The sequence below is a fragment of the Saccoglossus kowalevskii genome, chromosome 18 (assembly GCF_978046115.1).
Source record: "Saccoglossus kowalevskii chromosome 18, keSacKowa6.1, whole genome shotgun sequence".
Taxonomy (NCBI): Eukaryota; Metazoa; Hemichordata; class Enteropneusta; family Harrimaniidae; genus Saccoglossus; species Saccoglossus kowalevskii.
The window spans coordinates 23632361-23657799 of NC_140658.1; the positions used below are offsets into that span (position 1 = coordinate 23632361).

The 25439-nt window shown below is 41.8% G+C and overlaps 1 protein-coding gene across 1 annotated transcript in view; it reads left to right on the forward strand.

Moving 5' to 3' along the window:
* Positions 1-492: 492 nt before the first annotated feature.
* Positions 493-25439, forward strand: part of LOC146731936 (uncharacterized) — a 35671-nt gene continuing 10724 nt past the window's right edge. Inside the window, exon 1 of the mRNA XM_085493008.1 lies at positions 493-2143. Within this exon, the coding sequence (XP_085349134.1) occupies positions 493-2143 (1651 nt within the window). The remainder of the gene's footprint in view (positions 2144-25439) is intronic.

Consider the following 25439-nt stretch of genomic DNA (forward strand, 5'->3'; position numbering starts at 1 on the left):
TAAATGCAACTCTGGACATGTCGTCACGAATCGTTTATAACACACTACAGTTACTAAAACTACGCAAGCAACATTTTGCAAATCTAACACACCATGTTATACAAACCACTAAAGATAATTCCATCTGGAGACAACGTTGTCGACGAGCGGGATCGCATATTAGGCACCCAATTACTGTTCACTTGACTATACGTCCGATTTCGGACAACCAAGTTATTGTTGTTCCTAGATTATCTGCATTAGTTCAACTATCTGGGTTTAATACCACTGTACATGAGCCATATGATGCTAATATTATTCCTGTTATTTACAACGTTTTTTTCTGCTGAACATTATCGTTATCGTCGCAAATCTGGAAATTTCGGAGTGGACTCTACCAATTTGACCTCTATTGACCTACAGCACACATCCCGATCGAAGTTTATGTCAGAGTTAAAATGTGGATTATTAAATTCTCGTTCAGTTAGGAATAAATCGTGTGCATTAAATGAGATGATCTTATATCATGATTTGGATTATTTATTTCTCACGGAAACATGGCTGAAAGGTGATGTCAGTGACGGACCTGTCGTCGTTGAGTTGACTCCAAGTGGCTTTAAGTGTAGACAGTTTCCTCGTCTTACAGGTGCTGGAGGTGGTATCGCCATCGTTCATAAAACTACCGCAAAAGTAAATACATCGTGCTCGCAAACATTTTCATCGTTTGAGTGGTTAGAGATCACTGTTGATTCAAAACATGGACGTATTAGGTACATTCTCATGTACCGCCCGCCTCCCAGTTTTTCTAATAAACTGACATTTAATGGATTTTTATCGGATTTCTCGGATCTTCTAGACATTTACGTTTTGGATACTACACCAATCGTCTACCTTGGAGATTTTAACATTCATTTTAATAAGCCAGACAATCGTGACACCTGCAGATTTCTGGAACTTTTAAAAATGCATGATTTAGTGCAGCTAGTAGACAAACCTACCCATCGTTTTGGTAACATTTTGGATTTAATTATTACCCGTGAGAATATTGTGTTATCATTGGAAGTGAACCAGGCCGCAGCAATCTCTGATCACTATCCCATTTTCTTTAGTTTGTCAAATCATCATGATAATACATCAAATCATACCAAAATTACTTATCGCAGCTTCAAGAACTTCGATAGGGATAATTTCGCATCTGATCTACTCGAATCTGGGTGTACTAGAACAGTTGATCAGGTAGATTCTACAGCTAAGTTACGTATTTTCAACACTGCTGTATCGAAAAAGCTTGACAAACATGCCCCCATGAAGGAGAAGACTGTTCACAATCGTGTGGCCGAGCCGTGGATAAATGTTGATATTTACCACGCCCGCACTGAACGCCGTAAAGCTGAACGGACGTGGCGGCGAACTGGTTTAACTGTCCATCGCCAAATCTACAAATCTAAACGAAATAAAGTTAATGATCTTATTGATGTATCACGTAGGAGTTATTTCGCTGATAAGATCGCGGATTGTAATGGTGACCAAAGAAAACTGTTTTCGATCGTAAATGGTCTTCTAGGCTCGACAAATAATTTGAATGCGTTGCCGATTCACGATAACAAAATAAATTTAGCGAATCGTTTTAGCATGTTTTTCGTGGATAAGATTAAGAAAATCAATCAAGGACTAAATCTAAATTTATTGAATGGAAACCGTTTTAACGAACTGCACAAGTTCTCTGGTGATGAATTGAAATGTTTTGAACCAGCCACGGAGGATGAAATAATTAAAATTATAAAAAAATCGTCGTCGGTTTCGTGCGATTTGGACTGTTTACCCACTAATATATTAAAAGATGAAAAGATCCTTTCTATCCTGCTTTCACCTATATCAGATATCATAAATGAATCACTTCGCACTGGAAGTGTTCCTGAGAAAATGAAATGTGCGCTGATTAAACCTCTGCTCAAGAAAGCATCGTTGGATTCAAACATGCTGAAAAATTATCGACCGATTTCTAATTTGTCTTTTATATCTAAAGTCCTTGAACGTGTCGTTGCATCCAGAGTGAAACAACATATAGAGAATTATTCGTTTTATGAAGAGTTTCAATCAGCGTATCGGACCGCACATAGCACTGAAACGGCTCTTCTGCGGGTCACTAACGATGTACTATGCAGTACTGATAATTCTAAGTATTCTGTTGTCATCGTACTTTTGTATCTTTCAGGCGCTTTTGATACTGTGAATCACAGGATTCTCATCGATAGGTTGAGATCAAATTTTGGTTTAAATGGTCTCATCATCAAATGGTTTGAGTCGTATTTGAGTAACCGCATTCAAAAAGTGAAAATTGGAAATGTATTTTCTGATATGACGTCTATATTAGAAACCGGTGTTCCACAGGGCTCCGTCTTAGGGCCATTATTGTTCTCAATGTACATGCGTCCATTGGGCGAGTTATTGCGACGTCACGGCGTAAAATATCATTTTTACGCCGATGACACACAGATTTATTTATCGGTTTCTGAAGGTGATCAAATTCGCGCCCGGGTGATACTTCAGACATGTATTCAAGATGTTAGCGATTGGATGTCTTGTAATTTCCTACTTTTGAATGTGTCGAAAACTGAATTTGTGTGCATGTCGTCTCGGAGATGCTCACAAGACTCGTGTCCTTTGTCTAGTATCGCAATTGGTGAAGAATTGGTTAGTGCTTCGTCAAGTGCTAGAAACTTAGGTGTCTTGTTTGATTCGCAGCTATCTATGGAAACACACATTTCTACTATTTGTAGATCTGGATATTCCCATCTAAGAAATATTAATCGTATTCGTAAATCATTATCCCAATCTGATACTGAAAAGTTGGTACATGCATTCATATCTTCTCGCTTAGACAGCTGTAATTCATTATTGTCTGGTCTCCCTGTAACTAAGATAAAACCTCTTATTCGTGTACAAAATGCAGCAGCCCGCCTTGTCACTCGTGCTCGAAAATATGACCACATTACAGACATTTTTATTAAACTTCATTGGTTACCAGTTGTACAAAGAATCAATTTCAAATTACTTTTACTAGTGTATAAATCTTTGTATGGTTTTGCCCCAAATTATCTATGTGAATTAATCGAATTTTATGTACCGAGTCGTAGTTTAAGATCTGAATCGAAGTTTCTTATTAAAACTCGTCAGATGTGTAGTAAAAAGTCCAAGGTGTTATACAAAGACCATGCTTTTGAAAATTTAGGTCCTAAACTTTTTAATGAATTACCTCTGTCTGTTCGTTCTAGTCCTTCAGTAGACATTTTTAAATCCAGACTGAAAACGCACTTATTTAAATGTGCTTTTAATATTTGACTGATTGTTTATTGTATCAGCCCCTTTGATCTTCATATGTTGGAATTGTTGCGCTTAATTAAATAAAGTTATTATTATTATGTTAGTGACCACCTTTATATAAAGACTACCTGCCTATAGTGACCACCTTTGAACCGCCATCCCTATGTTAGTAACCACCTATATATAAAGACTACTTGCCTATAGTGACCACCTTTGTACCGCCAACCCTATGTTAGTGACCACCTTTATATAAAGACTACCCGAATATAGTGACCACCTTTGAACCGCCATCCCTATGTTAGTAACCACCTATACATAAAGACTACTTGCCTATAGTGACCACCTTTGTACCGCCAACCCTATGTTAGTGACCACCTGTATATAAAGACTACTTGCCCATAGTGACCACCTTTGTACCGACAACCCTGTGTTAGTAACCACCTTTATATAAAGACTACTTGCCTATAGTGACCAACTTTGTACCGCCAACCCTGTGTTAGTGACCACCTTTATATAAAGACTACCCGCCTACAGTGACCACCTTTGTACCCCCAACCCTATGTTAGTGACCACCTATATATAAAGATTACTTGCCTATAGTGACCACCTTTGTACCGCCAACCCTATGTTAGTGACCACCTATATATAAAGATTACTTGCCTATAGTGACCACCTTTGAACCGCCATCCCTATGTTAGTGACCACCTTTATATAAAGACTACTTGCCTATAGTGACCACCTTTGTACCGCCAACCCTATGTTAGTGACCTTCTTTATATAAAGACTACTTGCCTATAGTGACCACCTTTGTCCCGCCAATCCTATGTTAGTGACCTCCTTTATATAAAGACTACTTGCCTATAGTGACCACCATTGAACCGCCATCCTTATGTTAGTGACCACATTTATATAAAGACTACTTGCCTGTAGTGACCACCTTTGTACCGCCAACCCTATGTTAGTGACCTTCTTTATATAAAGACTACTTGCCTATAGTGACCACCTTTGTCCCGCCAATCCTATGTTAGTGACTACCTTTATATAAAGACTACTTGCCTATAGTGACCACCTTTGAACCGACATCCCTATGTTAGTGACCTCCTTTATATAAAGACTCCTTGTCTATATTGACCACCTTTGTCCCGCCAACCCTATGTTAGTGACCACCTTTATATAAAGACTACTTGCCTATAGTGACCACCTTTGAACCGCCATCCCTATGTTAGTGACCACCTTTATATAAAGACTACTGCCTATAGTGACCACCATTGAACCACCAACCCTATGTTAGTGACCACCGTTATATAAAGACTACTTGCCTATAGTGACCAGCTTTGTACCGCCAACCCTATGTTAGTGACCACCTATATATAAAGATTACTTGCCTATAGTGACCACCTTTGAACCGCCATCCCTATGTTAGTGACCACCTTTATATAATGACTACTTGCCTATATTGACCACCTTTGTACCGCCAACCATGTTAGTGACCACCTTTATATAAAGACTACCTGCCTATAGTGACCACCTTTGTACCGCCAACCCTATGTTAGTGACCACCTGTATATAAAGACTACTTGCCTATAGTGACCACCTTTGTACCGCCAACCGTATGTTAGTGACCACCTTTATATAAAGACTACTTGCCTATATAGTGACCACCTTTGTACCGCCAACCCTATGTTAGTGACCACCTATATATAAAGACTACTTGCCTATAGTGACCACCTTTGTACCCCCAACCCTATGTTAGTGACCACCTGTATATAAAGACTACTTGCCCATAGTGACCACCTTTGTACCGCCAACCCTATGTTAGTGGCCACCTTTATATAAAGACTACTTGCCTAAAGTGACCACCTTTGTACCGCCAACCCTATGTTAGTGACCACCTATATATAAAGACTACCTGCATATAGTGACTACCTTTGTACCGCCAACCCTATGTTAGTGACCACCTTTATATAAAGACTACCTGCCTATAGTGACCACCTTTGTACCGCCAACCCTATGTTAGTGACCACCTGTATATAAAGACTACTTGCCTACAGTGACCACCTTTGTACCGCCAACCCTATGTTAGTGACCACCTTTATATAAAGACTACTTGCCTGTAGTGACCACCTTTGTACCGCCAACCCTATGTTAGTGACCACCTTTATATAAAGACTACTTGCCTATAGTGACCACCTTTGTACCGCCAACCCTATGTTAGTGACCACCTTTATATAAAGACACCTGCCTATAGTGACTACCTTTGTACCGCCAACCCTATGTTAGTGACCACCTATATATAAAGACTACTTGCCTATAGTGACCACCTTTGTACCGACAACCCTATGTTAGTGACCACCTATATATAAAGACTACTTGCATATAGTGACCACCTTTGTACCGCCAACCCTATGTTAGTGACCACCTTTATATAAAGACTACTTGCCCATAGTGACCACCTTTGCACCGCCAACCCTATGTTAGTGAGCACCTTTATATAAAGACTACTTGCCTATAGTGACCACCTTTGTACCGCAAACCCTATGTTAGTGAACACCTATATATAAAGACTACTTGCCTATAGTGACCACCTTTGTACTGACAACCCTATGTTAGTGACCACCTATATATAAAGACTACTTGCATATAGTGACCACCTTTGTACCGCCAACCCTACGTTAGTGACCACCTTTATATAAAGACTACTTGCCCATAGTGACCACCTTTGCACCGCCAACCCTATGTGAGTGACCACCTTTATATAAAGACTACTTGCCTATAGTGACCACCTTTGTACCGCCAACCCTATGTTAGTGACCACCTTTATATAAAGACTACTTGCCTATAGTGACCACCTTTGTACCGCCAACCCTATGTTAGTGACCACCTATATATAAAGACTACTTGCATATAGTGTCCACCTTTGTACCGCCAACCCTATGTTAGTGACCACCTTTATATAAAGACTACTTGCCCATAGTGACCACCTTTGCACCGCCAACCCTATGTTAGTGACCACCTTTATATAAAGACTACTTGCCTATAGTGACCACCTTTGTACCGCCAACGCTATGTTAGTGACCACCTTTATATAAAGACTACTTGCCTATAGTGACCACCTTTGTACCGCCAACCCTATGTTAGTGACCACCTATATATAAAGACTACTTGCCTATAGTGACCACCTTTGTACCGCCAACCCTATGTTAGTGACCACCTATATATAAAGACTACCTGCATATAGTGACCACCTTTGTACCGCCAACCCTATGTTAGTGACCACCTTTATATAAAGACTACTTGCCCATAGTGACCACCTTTGCACCGCCATCCCTATGTTAGTGACCACCTTTATATAAAGACTACTTGCCTATAGTGACCACCTTAAGTTTGTACCGCCAACCCTATGTTAGTGACCACCTTTATATAAAGACTACTTGCCTATAGTGACCACCTTTGTACCGCCAACCCTATGTTAGTGACCACCTTTATATAAAGACTACTTGCCCATAGTGACCACCTTTGTACCGCCAACCCTATGTTAGTGACCACCTTTATATAAAGACTACTTGCCTATAGCGACCACCTTTGTACCACCAACCCTATGTTAGTGACCACCGTTATATAAAGACTACTTGCCTATAGTGACCAGCTTTGTACCGCCAACCCTATGTTAGTGACCACCTATATATAAAGATTACTTGCCTATAGTGACCACCTTTGAACCGCCATCCCTATGTTAGTGACCACCTTTATATAATGACTACTTGCCTATATTGACCACCTTTGTACCGCCAACCATGTTAGTGACCACCTTTATATAAAGACTACCTGCCTATAGTGACCACCTTTGTACCGCCAACCCTATGTTAGTGACCACCTGTATATAAAGACTACTTGCCTATAGTGACCACCTTTGTACCGCCAACCGTATGTTAGTGACCACCTTTATATAAAGACTACTTGCCTATATAGTGACCACCTTTGTACCGCCAACCCTATGTTAGTGACCACCTATATATAAAGACTACTTGCCTATAGTGACCACCTTTGTACCCCCAACCCTATGTTAGTGACCACCTGTATATAAAGACTACTTGCCCATAGTGACCACCTTTGTACCGCCAACCCTATGTTAGTGGCCACCTTTGTATAAAGACTACTTGCCTAAAGTGACCACCTTTGTACCGCCAACCCTATGTTAGTGACCACCTATATATAAAGACTACCTGCATATAGTGACTACCTTTGTACCGCCAACCCTATGTTAGTGACCACCTTTATATAAAGACTACCTGCCTATAGTGACCACCTTTGTACCGCCAACCCTATGATAGTGACCACCTGTATATAAAGACTACTTGCCTATAGTGACCACCTTTGTACCGCCAACCCTATGTTAGTGACCACCTTTATATAAAGACTACTAGCCTGTAGTGACCACCTTTGTACCGCCAACCCTATGTTAGTGACCACCTTTATATAAAGACTACTTGCCTATAGTGACCACCTTTGTACCGCCAACCCTATGTTAGTGACCACCTTTATATAAAGACACCTGCCTATAGTGACCACCTTTGTACCGCCAACCCTATGTTAGTGACCACCTATATATAAAGACTACTTGCCTATAGTGACCACCTTTGTACCGACAACCCTATGTTAGTGACCACCTATATATAAAGACTACTTGCATATAGTGACCACCTTTGTACCGCCAACCCTATGTTAGTGACCACCTTTATATAAAGACTACTTGCCCATAGTGACCACCTTTGCACCGCCAACCCTATGTTAGTGACCACCTTTATATAAAGACTACTTGCCTATAGTGACCACCTTTGTACCGCAAACCCTATGTTAGTGACCACCTATATATAAAGACTACTTGCCTATAGTGACCACCTTTGTACCGACAACCCTATGTTAGTGACCACCTATATATAAAGACTACTTGCATATAGTGACCACCTTTGTACCGCCAACCCTACGTTAGTGACCACCTTTATATAAAGACTACTTGCCCATAGTGACCACCTTTGCACCGCCAACCCTATGTGAGTGACCACCTTTATATAAAGACTACTTGCCTATAGTGACCACCTTTGTACCGCCAACCCTATGTTAGTGACCACCTTTATATAAAGACTACTTGCCTATAGTGACCACCTTTGTACCGCCAACCCTATGTTAGTGACCACCTATATATAAAGACTACTTGCATATAGTGACCACCTTTGTACCGCCAACCCTATGTTAGTGACCACCTTTATATAAAGACTACTTGCCCATAGTGACCACCTTTGCACCGCCAACCCTATGTTAGTGACCACCTTTATATAAAGACTACTTGCCTATAGTGACCACCTTTGTACCGCCAACGCCATGTTAGTGACCACCTTTATATAAAGACTACTTGCCTATAGTGACCACCTTTGTACCGCCAACCCTATGTTAGTGACCACCTATATATAAAGACTACTTGCCTATAGTGACCACCTTTGTACCGCCAACCCTATGTTAGTGACCACCTATATATAAAGACTACCTGCATATAGTGACCACCTTTGTACCGCCAACCCTATGTTAGTGACCACCTTTATATAAAGACTACTTGCCCATAGTGACCACCTTTGCACCACCAACCCTATGTTAGTGACCACCTTTATATAAAGACTACTTGCCTATAGTGACCACCTTAAGTTTGTACCGCCAACCCTATGTTAGTGACCACCTTTATATAAAGACTACTTGCCTATAGTGACCACCTTTGTACCGCCAACCCTATGTTAGTGACCACCTTTATATAAAGACTACTTGCCCATAGTGACCACCTTTGTACCGCCAACCCTATGTTAGTGACCACCTTTATATAAAGACTACTTGCCTATAGCGACCACCTTTGTACCACCAACCCTATGTTAGTGACCACCTATATATAAAGACTACTTGCCTATAGTGACCACCTTTGTCCCGCCAACCCTATGTTAGTGACCACCTTTATATAAAGACTACTTGTCTATAGTGACCACCTTTGTACCGCCAACCCTATGTTAGTGACCACCTTTATATAAAGACTACTTGCCTATAGTGACCACCTTTGTACAGCCAACCCTATGTTAGTGACCACCTATATATAAAGATTACTTGCCTATAGTGACCACCTTTGTACCGCCAACCCTATGTTAGTGACCACCTATATATAAAGATTACTTGCCTATAGTGACCACCTTTGAACCGCCATCCCTATGTTAGTGACCACCTTTATATAAAGACTACTTGCCTATAGTGACCACCTTTGTACCGCCAACCCTATGTTAGTGACCTTCTTTATATAAAGACTACTTGCCTATAGTGACCACCTTTGTCCCGCCAATCCTATGTTAGTGACCTCCTTTATATAAAGACTACTTGCCTATAGTGACCACCATTGAACCGCCATCCTTATGTTAGTGACCACATTTATATAAAGACTACTTGCCTGTAGTGACCACCTTTGTACCGCCAACCCTATGTTAGTGACCTTCTTTATATAAAGACTACTTGCCTATAGTGACCACCTTTGTCCCGCCAATCCTATGTTAGTGACTACCTTTATATAAAGACTACTTGCCTATAGTGACCACCTTTGAACCGACATCCCTATGTTAGTGACCTCCTTTATATAAAGACTCCTTGTCTATATTGACCACCTTTGTCCCCCCAACCCTATGTTAGTGACCACCTTTATATAAAGACTACTTGCCTATAGTGACCACCTTTGAACCGCCATCCCTATGTTAGTGACCACCTTTATATAAAGACTACTGCCTATAGTGACCACCATTGAACCACCAACCCTATGTTAGTGACCACCGTTATATAAAGACTACTTGCCTATAGTAACCAGCTTTGTACCGCCAACCCTATGTTAGTGACCACCTATATATAAAGATTACTTGCCTATAGTGACCACCTTTGAACCGCCATCCCTATGTTAGTGACCACCTTTATATAATGACTACTTGCATATATTGACCACCTTTGTACCGCCAACCATGTTAGTGACCACCTTTATATAAAGACTACCTGCCTATAGTGACCACCTTTGTACCGCCAACCCTATGTTAGTGACCACCTGTATATAAAGACTACTTGCCTATAGTGACTACCTTTGTACCGCCAACCCTATGTTAGTGACCACCTTTATATAAAGACTACTTGCCTGTAGTGACCACCTTTGTACCGCCAACCCTATGTTAGTGACCACCTTTATATAAAGACTACTTGCCTATAGTGACCACCTTTGTACCGCCAACCCTATGTTAGTGACCACCTATATATAAAGACTACTTGCATATAGTGACCACCTTTGTACCGCCAACCCTATGTTAGTGACCACCTTTATATAAAGACTACTTGCCCATAGTGACCACCTTTGCACCGCCAACCCTATGTTAGTGACCACCTTTATATAAAGACTACTTGCCTATAGTGACCACCTTTGTACCGCCAACGCTATGTTAGTGACCACCTTTATATAAAGACTACTTGCCTATAGTGACCACCTTTGTACCGCCAACCCTATGTTAGTGACCACCTATATATAAAGACTACTTGCCTATAGTGACCACCTTTGTACCGCCAACCCTATGTTAGTGACCACCTATATATAAAGACTACCTGCATATAGTGACCACCTTTGTACCGCCAACCCTATGTTAGTGACCACCTTTATATAAAGACTACTTGCCCATAGTGACCACCTTTGCACCGCCAACCCTATGTTAGTGACCACCTTTATATAAAGACTACTTGCCTATAGTGACCACCTTAAGTTTGTACCGCCAACCCTATGTTAGTGACCACCTTTATATAAAGACTACTTGCCTATAGTGACCACCTTTGTACCGCCAACCCTATGTTAGTGACCACCTTTATATAAAGACTACTTGCCCATAGTGACCACCTTTGTACCGCCAACCCTATGTTAGTGACCACCTTTATATAAAGACTACTTGCCTATAGCGACCACCTTTGTACCACCAACCCTATGTTAGTGACCACCTATATATAAAGACTACTTGCCTATAGTGACCACCTTTGTCCCGCCAACCCTATGTTAGTGACCACCTTTATATAAAGACTACTTGCCCATAGTGACCACCTTTGTACCGCCAACCCTATGTTAGTGACCACCTTTATATAAAGACTACTTGCCTATAGTGACCACCTTTGTACCGTCAACCCTATGTTAGTGACCACCTTTATATAAAGACTACTTGCCTATAGTGACCACCTTTGTACCGCCAACTCTATGTTAGTAACCACCTGTATATAAAGACTACTTGTCTATAGTGACCACCTTTGCACCGCCAACCCTATGTTAGTGACCACCTTTATATAAAGACTACTTGCCTATAGTGACCACCTTTGTACAGCCAACCCTATGTTAGTGACCACCTATATATAAAGATTACTTGCCTATAGTGACCACCTTTGTACCGCCAACCCTATGTTAGTGACCACCTATATATAAAGATTACTTGCCTATAGTGACCACCTTTGAACCGCCATCCCTATGTTAGTGACCACCTTTATATAAAGACTACTTGCCTATAGTGACCACCTTTGTACCGCCAACCCTATGTTAGTGACCTTCTTTATATAAAGACTACTTGCCTATAGTGACCACCTTTGTCCCGCCAATCCAATGTTAGTGACCTCCTTTATATAAAGACTACTTGCCTATAGTGACCACCATTGAACCGCCATCCTTATGTTAGTGACCACATTTATATAAAGACTACTTGCCTGTAGTGACCACCTTTGTACCGCCAACCCTATGTTAGTGACCTTCTTTATATAAAGACTACTTGCCTATAGTGACCACCTTTGTCCCGCCAATCCTATGTTAGTGACTACCTTTATATAAAGACTACTTGCCTATAGTGACCACCTTTGAACCGACATCCCTATGTTAGTGACCTCCTTTATATAAAGACTCCTTGTCTATATTGACCACCTTTGTCCCGCCAACCCTATGTTAGTGACCACCTTTATATAAAGACTACTTGCCTATAGTGACCACCTTTGAACCGCCATCCCTATGTTAGTGACCACCTTTATATAAAGACTACTGCCTATAGTGACCACCATTGAACCACCAACCCTATGTTAGTGACCACCGTTATATAAAGACTACTTGCCTATAGTGACCAGCTTTGTACCGCCAACCCTATGTTAGTGACCACCTATATATAAAGATTACTTGCCTATAGTGACCACCTTTGAACCGCCATCCCTATGTTAGTGACCACCTTTATATAATGACTACTTGCCTATATTGACCACCTTTGTACCGCCAACCATGTTAGTGACCACCTTTATATAAAGACTACCTGCCTATAGTGACCACCTTTGTACCGCCAACCCTATGTTAGTGACCACCTGTATATAAAGACTACTTGCCTATAGTGACCACCTTTGTACCGCCAACCCTATGTTAGTGACCACCTTTATATAAAGACTACTTGCCTGTAGTGACCACCTTTGTACCGCCAACCCTATGTTAGTGACCACCTTTATATAAAGACTACTTGCCTATAGTGACCACCTTTGTACCGCCAACCCTATGTTAGTGACCAACTTTATATAAAGACTACTTGCCTATAGCGATCACCTTTGTACCACCAACCCTATGTTAGTGACCACCTATATATAAAGACTACTTGCCTATAGTGACCACCTTTGTCCCGCCAACCCTATGTTAGTGACCACCTTTATATAAAGACTACTTGCCCATAGTGACCACCTTTGTACCGCCAACCCTATGTTAGTGACCACCTTTATATAAAGACTACTTGCCTATAGTGACCACCTTTGTACCGTCAACCCTATGTTAGTGACCACCTTTATATAAAGACTACTTGCCTATAGTGACCACCTTTGTACCGCCAACTCTATGTTAGTGACCACCTGTATATAAAGACTACTTGTCTATAGTGACCACCTTTGCACCGCCAACCCTATGTTAGTGACCACCTTTATATAAAGACTACTTGCCTATAGTGACCACCTTTGTACAGCCAACCCTATGTTAGTGACCACCTATATATAAAGATTACTTGCCTATAGTGACCACCTTTGTACCGCCAACCCTATGTTAGTGACCACCTATATATAAAGATTACTTGCCTATAGTGACCACCTTTGAACCGCCATCCCTATGTTAGTGACCACCTTTATATAAAGACTACTTGCCTATAGTGACCACCTTTGTACCGCCAACCCTATGTTAGTGACCTTCTTTATATAAAGACTACTTGCCTATAGTGACCACCTTTGTCCCGCCAATCCTATGTTAGTGACCTCCTTTATATAAAGACTACTTGCCTATAGTGACCACCATTGAACCGCCATCCTTATGTTAGTGACCACATTTATATAAAGACTACTTGCCTGTAGTGACCACCTTTGTACCGCCAACCCTATGTTAGTGACCTTCTTTATATAAAGACTACTTGCCTATAGTGACCACCTTTGTCCCGCCAATCCTATGTTAGTGACTACCTTTATATAAAGACTACTTGCCTATAGTGACCACCTTTGAACCGACATCCCTATGTTAGTGACCTCCTTTATATAAAGACTCCTTGTCTATATTGACCACCTTTGTTCCGCCAACCCTATGTTAGTGACCACCTTTATATAAAGACTACTTGCCTATAGTGACCACCTTTGAACCGCCATCCCTATGTTAGTGACCACCTTTATATAAAGACTACTGCCTATAGTGACCACCATTGAACCACCAACCCTATGTTAGTGACCACCGTTATATAAAGACTACTTGCCTATATTGACCAGCTTTGTACCGCCAACCCTATATTAGTGACCACCTATATATAAAGATTACTTGCCTATAGTGACCACCTTTGAACCGCCATCCCTATGTTAGTGACCACCTTTATATAATGACTACTTGCCTATATTGACCATCTTTGTACCGCCAACCATGTTAGTGACCACCTTTATATAAAGACTACCTGCCTATAGTGACCACCTTTGTACCGCCAACCCTATGTTAGTGACCACCTGTATATAAAGACTACTTGCCTATAGTGACCACCTTTGTACCGCCAACCATATGTTAGTGACCACCTTTATATAAAGACTACTTGCCTGTAGTGACCACCTTTGTACCGCCAACCCTATGTTAGTGACCACCTTTATATAAAGACTACTTGCCTATAGTGACCACCTTTGTACCGCCAACCCTATGTTAGTGACCACCTTTATATAAAGACACCTGCCTATAGTGACCACCTTTGTACCGCCAACCCTATGTTAGTGACCACCTATATATAAAGACTACTTGCCTATAGTGACCATCTTTGTACCGACAACCCTATGTTAGTGACCACCTATATATAAAGACTACTTGCATATAGTGACCACCTTTGTACCGCCAACCCTATGTTAGTGACCACCTTTATATAAAGACTACTTGCCCATAGTGACCACCTTTGCACCGCCAACCCTATGTTAGTGACCACCTTTATATAAAGACTACCTGCCTATAGTGACCACCTTTGTACCGCCAACCCTATGTTAGTGACCACCTTTATATAAAGACTACCTGCCTATAGTGACCACCTTTGTACCGCCAACCCTATGTTAGTGACCACCTGTATATAAAGACTACTTGCCCATAGTGACCACCTTTGTACCGCCAACCCTATGTTAGTGGCCACCTTTATATAAAGACTACTTGCCTAAAGTGACCACCTTTGTACCGCCAACCCTATGTTAGTGACCACCTATATATAAAGACTACCTGCATATAGTGACTACCTTTGTACCGCCAACCCTATGTTAGTGACCACCTTTATATAAAGACTACCTGCCTATAGTGACCACCTTTGTACCGCCAACCCTATGTTAGTGACCACCTGTATATAAAGACTACTTGCCTATAGTGACCACCTTTGTACCGCCAACCCTATGTTAGTGACCACCTTTATATAAAGACTACTTGCCTATAGTGACCACCTTTGTACCGCCAACCCTATGTTAGTGACCACCTATATATAAAGACTACTTGCATATAGTGACCACCTTTGTACCGCCAACCCTATGTTAGTGACCACCTTTATATAAAGACTACTTGCCCATAGTGACCACCTTTGCACCGCCAACCCTATGTTAGTGACCACCTTTATATAAAGACTACTTGCCTATAGTGACCACCTTTGTACCGCCAACCCTATGTTAGTGACCACCTTTATATAAAGACTACTTGCCTATAGTGACCACCTTTGTACCGCCAACCCTATGTTAGTGACCACCTATATATAAAGACTACTTGCCTATAGTGACCACCTTTGTACCGCCAACCCTATGTTAGTGACCACCTATATATAAAGACTACCTGCATATAGTGACCACCTTTGTACCGCCAACCCTATGTTAGTGACCACCTTTATATAAAGACTACTTGCCCATAGTGACCACCTTTGCACCGCCAACCCTATGTTAGTGACCACCTTTATATAAAGACTACTTGCCTATAGTGACCACCTTAAGTTTGTACCGCCAACCCTATGTTAGTGGCCACCTTTATATAAAGACTACTTGCCTATAGTGACCACCTTTGTACCGCCAACCCTATGTTAGTGACCACCTTTATATAAAGACTACTTGCCCATAGTGACCACCTTTGTACCGCCAACCCTATGTTAGTGACCACCTTTATATAAAGACTACTTGCCTATAGCGACCACCTTTGTACCACCAACCCTATGTTAGTGACCACCTATATATAAAGACTACTTGCCTATAGTGACCACCTTTGTCCCGCCAACCCTATGTTAGTGACCACCTTTATATAAAGACTACTTGCCCATAGTGACCACCTTTGTACCGCCAACCCTATGTTAGTGACCACCTTTATATAAAGACTACTTGCCTATAGTGACCACCTTTGTACCGCCAACCCTATGTTAGTGACCACCTTTATATAAAGACTACTTGCCTATAGTGACCACCTTTGTACCGCCAACTCTATGTTAGTGACCACCTGTATATAAAGACTACTTGTCTATAGTGACCACCTTTGTACCGCCAACCCTATGTTAGTGACCACCTTTATATAAAGACTACTTGCCTATAGTGACCACCTTTGTACAGCCAACCCTATGTTAGTGACCACCTATATATAAAGATTACTTGCCTATAGTGACCACCTTTGTACCGCCAACCCTATGTTAGTGACCACCTATATATAAAGATTACTTGCCTATAGTGACCACCTTTGAACCGCCATCCCTATGTTAGTGACCACCTTTATATAAAGACTACTTGCCTATAGTGACCACCTTTGTACAGCCAACCCTATGTTAGTGACCTTCTTTATATAAAGACTACTTGCCTATAGTGACCACCTTTGTCCCGCCAATCCTATGTTAGTGACCTCCTTTATATAAAGACTACTTGCCTATAGTGACCACCATTGAACCGCCATCCTTATGTTAGTGACCACATTTATATAAAGACTACTTGCCTGTAGTGACCACCTTTGTACCGCCAACCCTATGTTAGTGACCTTCTTTATATAAAGACTACTTGCCTATAGTGACCACCTTTGTCCCGCCAATCCTATGTTAGTGACTACCTTTATATAAAGACTACTTGCCTATAGTGACCACCTTTGAACCGACATCCCTATGTTAGTGACCACCGTTATATAAAGACTACTTGCCTATAGTGACCAGCTTTGTACCGCCAACCCTATGTTAGTGACCACCTATATATAAAGATTACTTGCCTATAGTGACCACCTTTGAACCGCCATCCCTATGTTAGTGACCACCTTTATATAATGACTACTTGCCTATATTGACCACCTTTGTACCGCCAACGATGTTAGTGACCACCTTTATATAAAGACTACCTGCCTATAGTGACCACCTTTGTACCGCCAACCCTATGTTAGTGACCACCTGTATATAAAGACTACTTGCCTATAGTGACCACCTTTGTACCGCCAACCCTATGTTAGTGACCACCTTTATATAAAGACTACTTGCCTATAGTGACCACCTTTGTACCGCCAACCCTATGTTAGTGACCACCTATATATAAAGACTACTTGCCTATAGTGACCACCTTTGTACCGCCAACCCTATGTTAGTGACCACCTGTATATAAAGACTACTTGCCCATAGTGACCACCTTTGTACCGCCAACCCTATGTTAGTGGCCACCTATATATAAAGACTACCTGCATATAGTGACTACCTTTGTACCGCCAACCCTATGTTAGTGACCACCTTTATATAAAGTCTACCTGAATATAGTGACCACCTTTGTACCGCCAACCCTATGTTAGTGACCACCTGTATATAAAGACTACTTGCCTATAGTGACCACCTTTGTACCGCCAACCCTACGTTAGTGACCACCTATATATAAAGACTACCTGCATATAGTGACTACCTTTGTACCGCCAACCCTATGTTAGTGACCACCTTTATATAAAGACTACCTGCCTATAGTGACCACCTTTGTACCGCCAACCCTATGTTAGTGACCACCTGTATATAAAGACTACCTGCCTATAGTGACCACCTTTGTACCGCCAACCCTATGTTAGTGACCACCTTTATATAAAGACTACTTGCCTGTAGTGACCACCTTTGTACCGCCAACCCTATGTTAGTGACCACCTTTATATAAAGACTACTTGCCTATAGTGACCACCTTTGTACCGCCAACCCTATGTTAGTGACCACCTTTATATAAAGACACCTGCCTATAGTGACCACCTTTGTACCGCCAACCCTATGTTAGTGACCACCTATATATAAAGACTACTTGCCTATAGTGACCACCTTTGTACCGACAACCCTATGTTAGTGACCACCTATATATAAAGACTACTTGCATATAGTGACCACCTTTGTACCGCCAACCCTATGTTAGTGACCACCTTTATATAAAGACTACTTGCCCATAGTGACCACCTTTGCACCGCCAACCCTATGTTAGTGACCACCTTTATATAAAGACTACTTGCCTATAGTGACCACCTTTGTACCGCCAACCCTATGTTAGTGACCACCTATATATAAAGACTACTTGCCTGTAGTGACCACCTTTGTACCGACAACCCTATGTTAGTGACCACCTATATATAAAGACTACTTGCATATAGTGACCACCTTTGTACCGCCAACCCTATGTTAGTGACCACCTTTATATAAAGACTACTTGCCCATAGTGACCACCTTTGCACCGCCAACCCTATGTTAGTGACCACCTTTATATAATGACTACTTGCCTATAGTGACCACCTTTGTACCGCCAACCCTATGTTAGTGACCACCTTTATATAAAGACTACTTGCCTATAGTGACCACCTTTGTACCGCCAACCCTATGTTAGTGACCACCTATATATAAAGACTACTTGCATATAGTGACCACCTTTGTACCGCCAACCTTATGTTAGTGACCACATTTATATAAAGACTACTTGCCTGTAGTGACCACCTTTGTACCGCCAACCCTATGTTAGTGACCTTCTTTATATAAAGACTACTTGCCTATAGTGACCACCTTTGTCCCGCCAATCCTATGTTAGTGACTACCTTTATATAAAGACTACTTGCCTATAGTGACCACCTTTGAACCGACATCCCTATGTTAGTGACCTCCTTTATATAAAGACTCCTTGTCTATATTGACCACCTTTGTCCCGCCAACCCTATGTTAGTGACCACCTTTATATAAAGACTACTTGCCTATAGTGACCACCTTTGAACCGCCATCCCTATGTTAGTGACCACCTTTATATAAAGACTACTGCCTATAGTGACCACCATTGAACCACCAACCCTATGTTAGTGACCACCGTTATATAAAGACTACTTGCCTATAGTGACCAGCTTTGTACCGCCAACCCTATGTTAGTGACCACCTATATATAAAGATTACTTGCCTATAGTGACCACCTTTGAACCGCCAACCCTATGTTAGTGACCACCTTTATATAAAGACTACTTGCCCATAGTGACCACCTTTGTACCGCCAACCCTATGTTAGTGACCACCTTTATATAAAGACTACCTGCCTATAGTGACCACCTTTGTACCGCCAACCCTATGTTAGTGACCACCTGTATATAAAGACTACTTGCCTATAGTGACCACCTTTGTACCGCCAACCCTATGTTAGTGACCACCTTTATATAAAGACTACTTGCCTATAGTGACCACCTTTGTACCGCCAACCCTATGTTAGTGACCACCTATATATAAAGACTACTTGCCTATAGTGACCACCTTTGTACCGCCAACCCTATGTTAGTGACCACCTGTATATAAAGACTACTTGCCCATAGTGACCACCTTTGTACCGCCAACCCTATGTTAGTGGCCACCTATATATAAAGACTACCTGCATATAGTGACTACCTTTGTACCGCCAACCCTATGTTAGTGACCACCTTTATATAAAGTCTACCTGAATATAGTGACCACCTTTGTACCGCCAACCCTATGTTAGTGACCACCTGTATATAAAGACTACTTGCCTATAGTGACCACCTTTGTACCGCCAACCCTACGTTAGTGACCACCTATATATAAAGACTACCTGCATATAGTGACTACCTTTGTACCGCCAACCCTATGTTAGTGACCACCTTTATATAAAGACTACCTGCCTATAGTGACCACCTTTGTACCGCCAACCCTATGTTAGTGACCACCTGTATATAAAGACTACCTGCCTATAGTGACCACCTTTGTACCGCCAACCCTATGTTAGTGACCACCTTTATATAAAGACTACTTGCCTGTAGTGACCACCTTTGTACCGCCAACCCTATGTTAGTGACCACCTTTATATAAAGACTACTTGCCTATAGTGACCACCTTTGTACCGCCAACCCTATGTTAGTGACCACCTTTATATAAAGACACCTGCCTATAGTGACCACCTTTGTACCGCCAACCCTATGTTAGTGACCACCTATATATAAAGACTACTTGCCTATAGTGACCACCTTTGTACCGACAACCCTATGTTAGTGACCACCTATATATAAAGACTACTTGCATATAGTGACCACCTTTGTACCGCCAACCCTATGTTAGTGACCACCTTTATATAAAGACTACTTGCCCATAGTGACCACCTTTGCACCGCCAACCCTATGTTAGTGACCACCTTTATATAAAGACTACTTGCCTATAGTGACCACCTTTGTACCGCCAACCCTATGTTAGTGACCACCTATATATAAAGACTACTTGCCTGTAGTGACCACCTTTGTACCGACAACCCTATGTTAGTGACCACCTATATATAAAGACTACTTGCATATAGTGACCACCTTTGTACCGCCAACCCTATGTTAGTGACCACCTTTATATAAAGACTACTTGCCCATAGTGACCACCTTTGCACCGCCAACCCTATGTTAGTGACCACCTTTATATAATGACTACTTGCCTATAGTGACCACCTTTGTACCGCCAACCCTATGTTAGTGACCACCTTTATATAAAGACTACTTGCCTATAGTGACCACCTTTGTACCGCCAACCCTATGTTAGTGACCACCTATATATAAAGACTACTTGCATATAGTGACCACCTTTGTACCGCCAACCTTATGTTAGTGACCACATTTATATAAAGACTACTTGCCTGTAGTGACCACCTTTGTACCGCCAACCCTATGTTAGTGACCTTCTTTATATAAAGACTACTTGCCTATAGTGACCACCTTTGTCCCGCCAATCCTATGTTAGTGACTACCTTTATATAAAGACTACTTGCCTATAGTGACCACCTTTGAACCGACATCCCTATGTTAGTGACCTCCTTTATATAAAGACTCCTTGTCTATATTGACCACCTTTGTCCCGCCAACCCTATGTTAGTGACCACCTTTATATAAAGACTACTTGCCTATAGTGACCACCTTTGAACCGCCATCCCTATGTTAGTGACCACCTTTATATAAAGACTACTGCCTATAGTGACCACCATTGAACCACCAACCCTATGTTAGTGACCACCGTTATATAAAGACTACTTGCCTATAGTGACCAGCTTTGTACCGCCAACCCTATGTTAGTGACCACCTATATATAAAGATTACTTGCCTATAGTGACCACCTTTGAACCGCCAACCCTATGTTAGTGACCACCTTTATATAAAGACTACTTGCCCATAGTGACCACCTTTGTACCGCCAACCCTATGTTAGTGACCACCTTTATATAAAGACTACTTGCCTATATTGACCACCTTTGTACCACCAACCCTATGTTAGTGACCACCTATATATAAAGACTACTTGCCTATAGTGACCACCTTTGTCCCGCCAACCCTATGTTAGTGACCACCTTTATATAAAGACTACTTGCCCATAGTGACCACCTTTGTACCGCCAACCCTATGTTAGTGACCACCTTTATATAAAGACTACTTGCCTATAGTGACCACCTTTGTACCGCCAACCCTATGTTAGTGACCACCTTTATATAAAGACTACTTGCCTATAGTGACCACCTTTGTACCGCCAACTCTATGTTAGTGACCACCTGTATATAAAGACTACTTGTCTATAGTGACCACCTTTGTACCGCCAACCCTATGTTAGTGACCACCTTTATATAAAGACTACTTGCCTATAGTGACCACCTTTGTACCGCCAACCCTATGTTAGTGACCACCTTTATCTAAAGACTACCTGCCTATAGTGACCACCTTTGTACCGCCAACCCTATGTTAGTGACCACCTTTATATAAAGACTACTTGCCCATAGTGACCACCTTTGTACCGCCAACCCTATGTTAGTGACCACCTTTATATAAAGACTACCTGCCTATAGTGACCACCTTTGTACCGCCAACCCTATGTTAGTGACCACCTGTATATAAAGACTACTTGCCCATAGTGACCACCTTTGTACCGCCAACCCTATGTTAGAGGCCACCTTTATATAAAGACTACTTGCCTAAAGTGACCACCTTTGTACCGCCAACCCTATGTTAGTGACCACCTATATATAAAGACTACCTGCATATAGTGACTACCTTTGTACCGCCAACCCTATGTTAGTGACCACCTTTATATAAAGACTACCTGCCTATAGTGACCACCTTTGTACCGCCAACCCTATGTTAGTGACCACCTGTATATAAAGACTACTTGCCTATAGTGACCACCTTTGTACCGCCAACCCTATGTTAGTGACCACCTTTATATAAAGACTACTTGCCTGTAGTGACCACCTTTGTACCGCCAACCCTATGTTAGTGACCACCTTTATATAAAGACTACTTGCCTATAGTGACCACCTTTGTACCGCCAACCCTATGTTAGTGACCACCTTTATATAAAGACACCTGCCTATAGTGACCACCTTTGTACCGCCAACCCTATGTTAGTGACCACCTATATATAAAGACTACTTGCCTATAGTGACCACCTTTGTACCGACAACCCTATGTTAGTGACCACCTATATATAAAGACTACTTGCCTATAGTGACCACCTTTGTACCGACAACCCTATGTTAGTGACCACCTATATATAAAGACTACTTGCATATAGTGACCACCTTTGTACCGCCAACCCTATGTTAGTGACCACCTTTATATAAAGACTACTTGCCCATAGTGACCACCTTTGCACCGCCAACCCTATGTTAGTGACCACCTATATATAAAGACTACTTGCCTATAGTGACCACCTTTGTACCGACAACCCTATGTTAGTGACCACCTATATATAAAGACTACTTGCATATAGTGACCACCTTTGTACCGCCAACCCTATGTTAGTGACCACCTTTATATAAAGACTACTTGCCCATAGTGACCATCTTTGCACCGCCAACCCTATGTTAGTGACCACCTTTATATAAAGACTACTTGCCTATAGTGACCACCTTTGTACCGCCAACCCTATGTTAGTGACCACCTTTATATAAAGACTACTTGCCTATAGTGACCACCTTTGTACCGCCAACCCTATGTTAATGACCACCTATATATAAAGACTACTTGCATATAGTGACCACCTTTGCACCGCCAACCCTATGTTAGTGACCACCTTTATATAAAGACTACTTGCCTATAGTGACCACCTTTGTACCGCCAACCCTATGTTAGTGACCACCTATATATAAAGACTACTTGCCTATAGTGACCACCTTTGTACCGACAACCCTATGTTAGTGACCACCTATATATAAAGACTACTTGCCCATAGTGACCATCTTTGCACCGCCAACCCTATGTTAGTGACCACCTTTATATAAAGACTACTTGCCTATAGTGCCCACCTTTGTACCGCCAACCCTATGTTAATGACCACCTATATATAAAGACTACTTGCATATAGTGACCACCTTTGTACCGCCAACCCTATGTTAGTGACCACCTTTATATAAAGACTACTTGCCCATAGTGACCACCTTTGCACCGCCAACCCTATGTTAGTGACCACCTTTATATAAAGACTACTTGCCTATAGTGACCACCTTTGTACCGCCAACCCTATGTTAGTGACCACCTTTATATAAAGACTACTTGCCCATAGTGACCACCTTTGTACCGACAACCCTGTGTTAGTGACCACCTATATATAAAGACTACTTGCCCATAGTGACCATCTTTGCACCGCCAACCCTATGTTAGTGACCACCTTTATATAAAGACTACTTGCCTATAGTGACCACCTTTGTACCGCCAACCCTATGTTAATGACCACCTATATATAAAGACTACTTGCATATAGTGACCACTTTTGTACCGCCAACCCTATGTTAGTGACCACCTTTATATAAAGACTACTTGCCCATAGTGACCACCTTTGCACCGCCAACCCTATGTTAGTGACCACCTTTATATAAAGACTACTTGCCTATAGTGACCACCTTTGTACCGCCAACCCTATGTTAGTGACCACCTTTATATAAAGACTACTTGCCCATAGTGACCACCTTTGTACCGCCAACCCTATGTTAGTGACCACCTTTATATAAAGACTACCTGCCTATAGTGACCACCTTTGTACCGCCAACTCTATGTTAGTGACCACCTGTATATAAAGACTACTTGCCCATAGTGACCACCTTTGTACCGCCAACCCTATGTTAGTGCCCACCTTTATATAAAGACTACCTGCCTATAGTGACCACCTTTGTACCGCCAACCCTATGTTAGTGACCACCTGTATATAAAGACTACTTGCCCATAGTGACCACCTTTGTACCGCCAACCCTATGTTAGTGACCACCTATATATAAAGACTACCTGCATATAGTGACTACCTTTGTACCGCCAACCCTATGTTAGTGACCACCTTTATATAAAGACTACCTGCCTATAGTGACCACCTTTGTACCGCCAACCCTATGTTAGTGACCACCTGTATATAAAGACTACGTGCCTATAGTGACCACCTTTGTACCGCCAACCCTATGTTAGTGACCACCTTTATATAAAGACTACTTGCCTGTAGTGACCACCTTTGTACCGCCAACCCTATGTTAGTGACCACCTTTATATAAAGACTACTTGCCTATAGAGACCACCTTTGTACCGCCAACCCTATGTTAGTGACCACCTTTATATAAAGACACCTGCCTATAGTGACCACCTTTGTACCGCCAACCCTATGTTAGTGACCACCTATATATAAAGACTACTTGCCTATAGTGACCACCTTTGTACCGACAACCCTATGTTAGTGACCACCTATATATAAAGACTACTTGCATATTGTGACCACCTTTGTACCGCCAACCCTATGTTAGTGACCACCTTTATATAAAGACTACTTGCCCATAGTGACCACCTTTGCACCGCCAACCCTATGTTAGTGACCACCTTTATATAAAGACTACTTGCCTATAGTGACCACCTTTGTACCGCCAACCCTATGTTAGTGACCACCTATATATAAAGACTACTTGCCTATAGTGACCACCTTTGTACCGACAACCCTATGTTAGTGACCACCTATATATAAAGACTACTTGCATATAGTGACCACCTTTGTACCGCCAACCCTATGTTAGTGACCACTTTTATATAAAGACTACTTGCCCATAGTGACCATCTTTGCACCGCCAA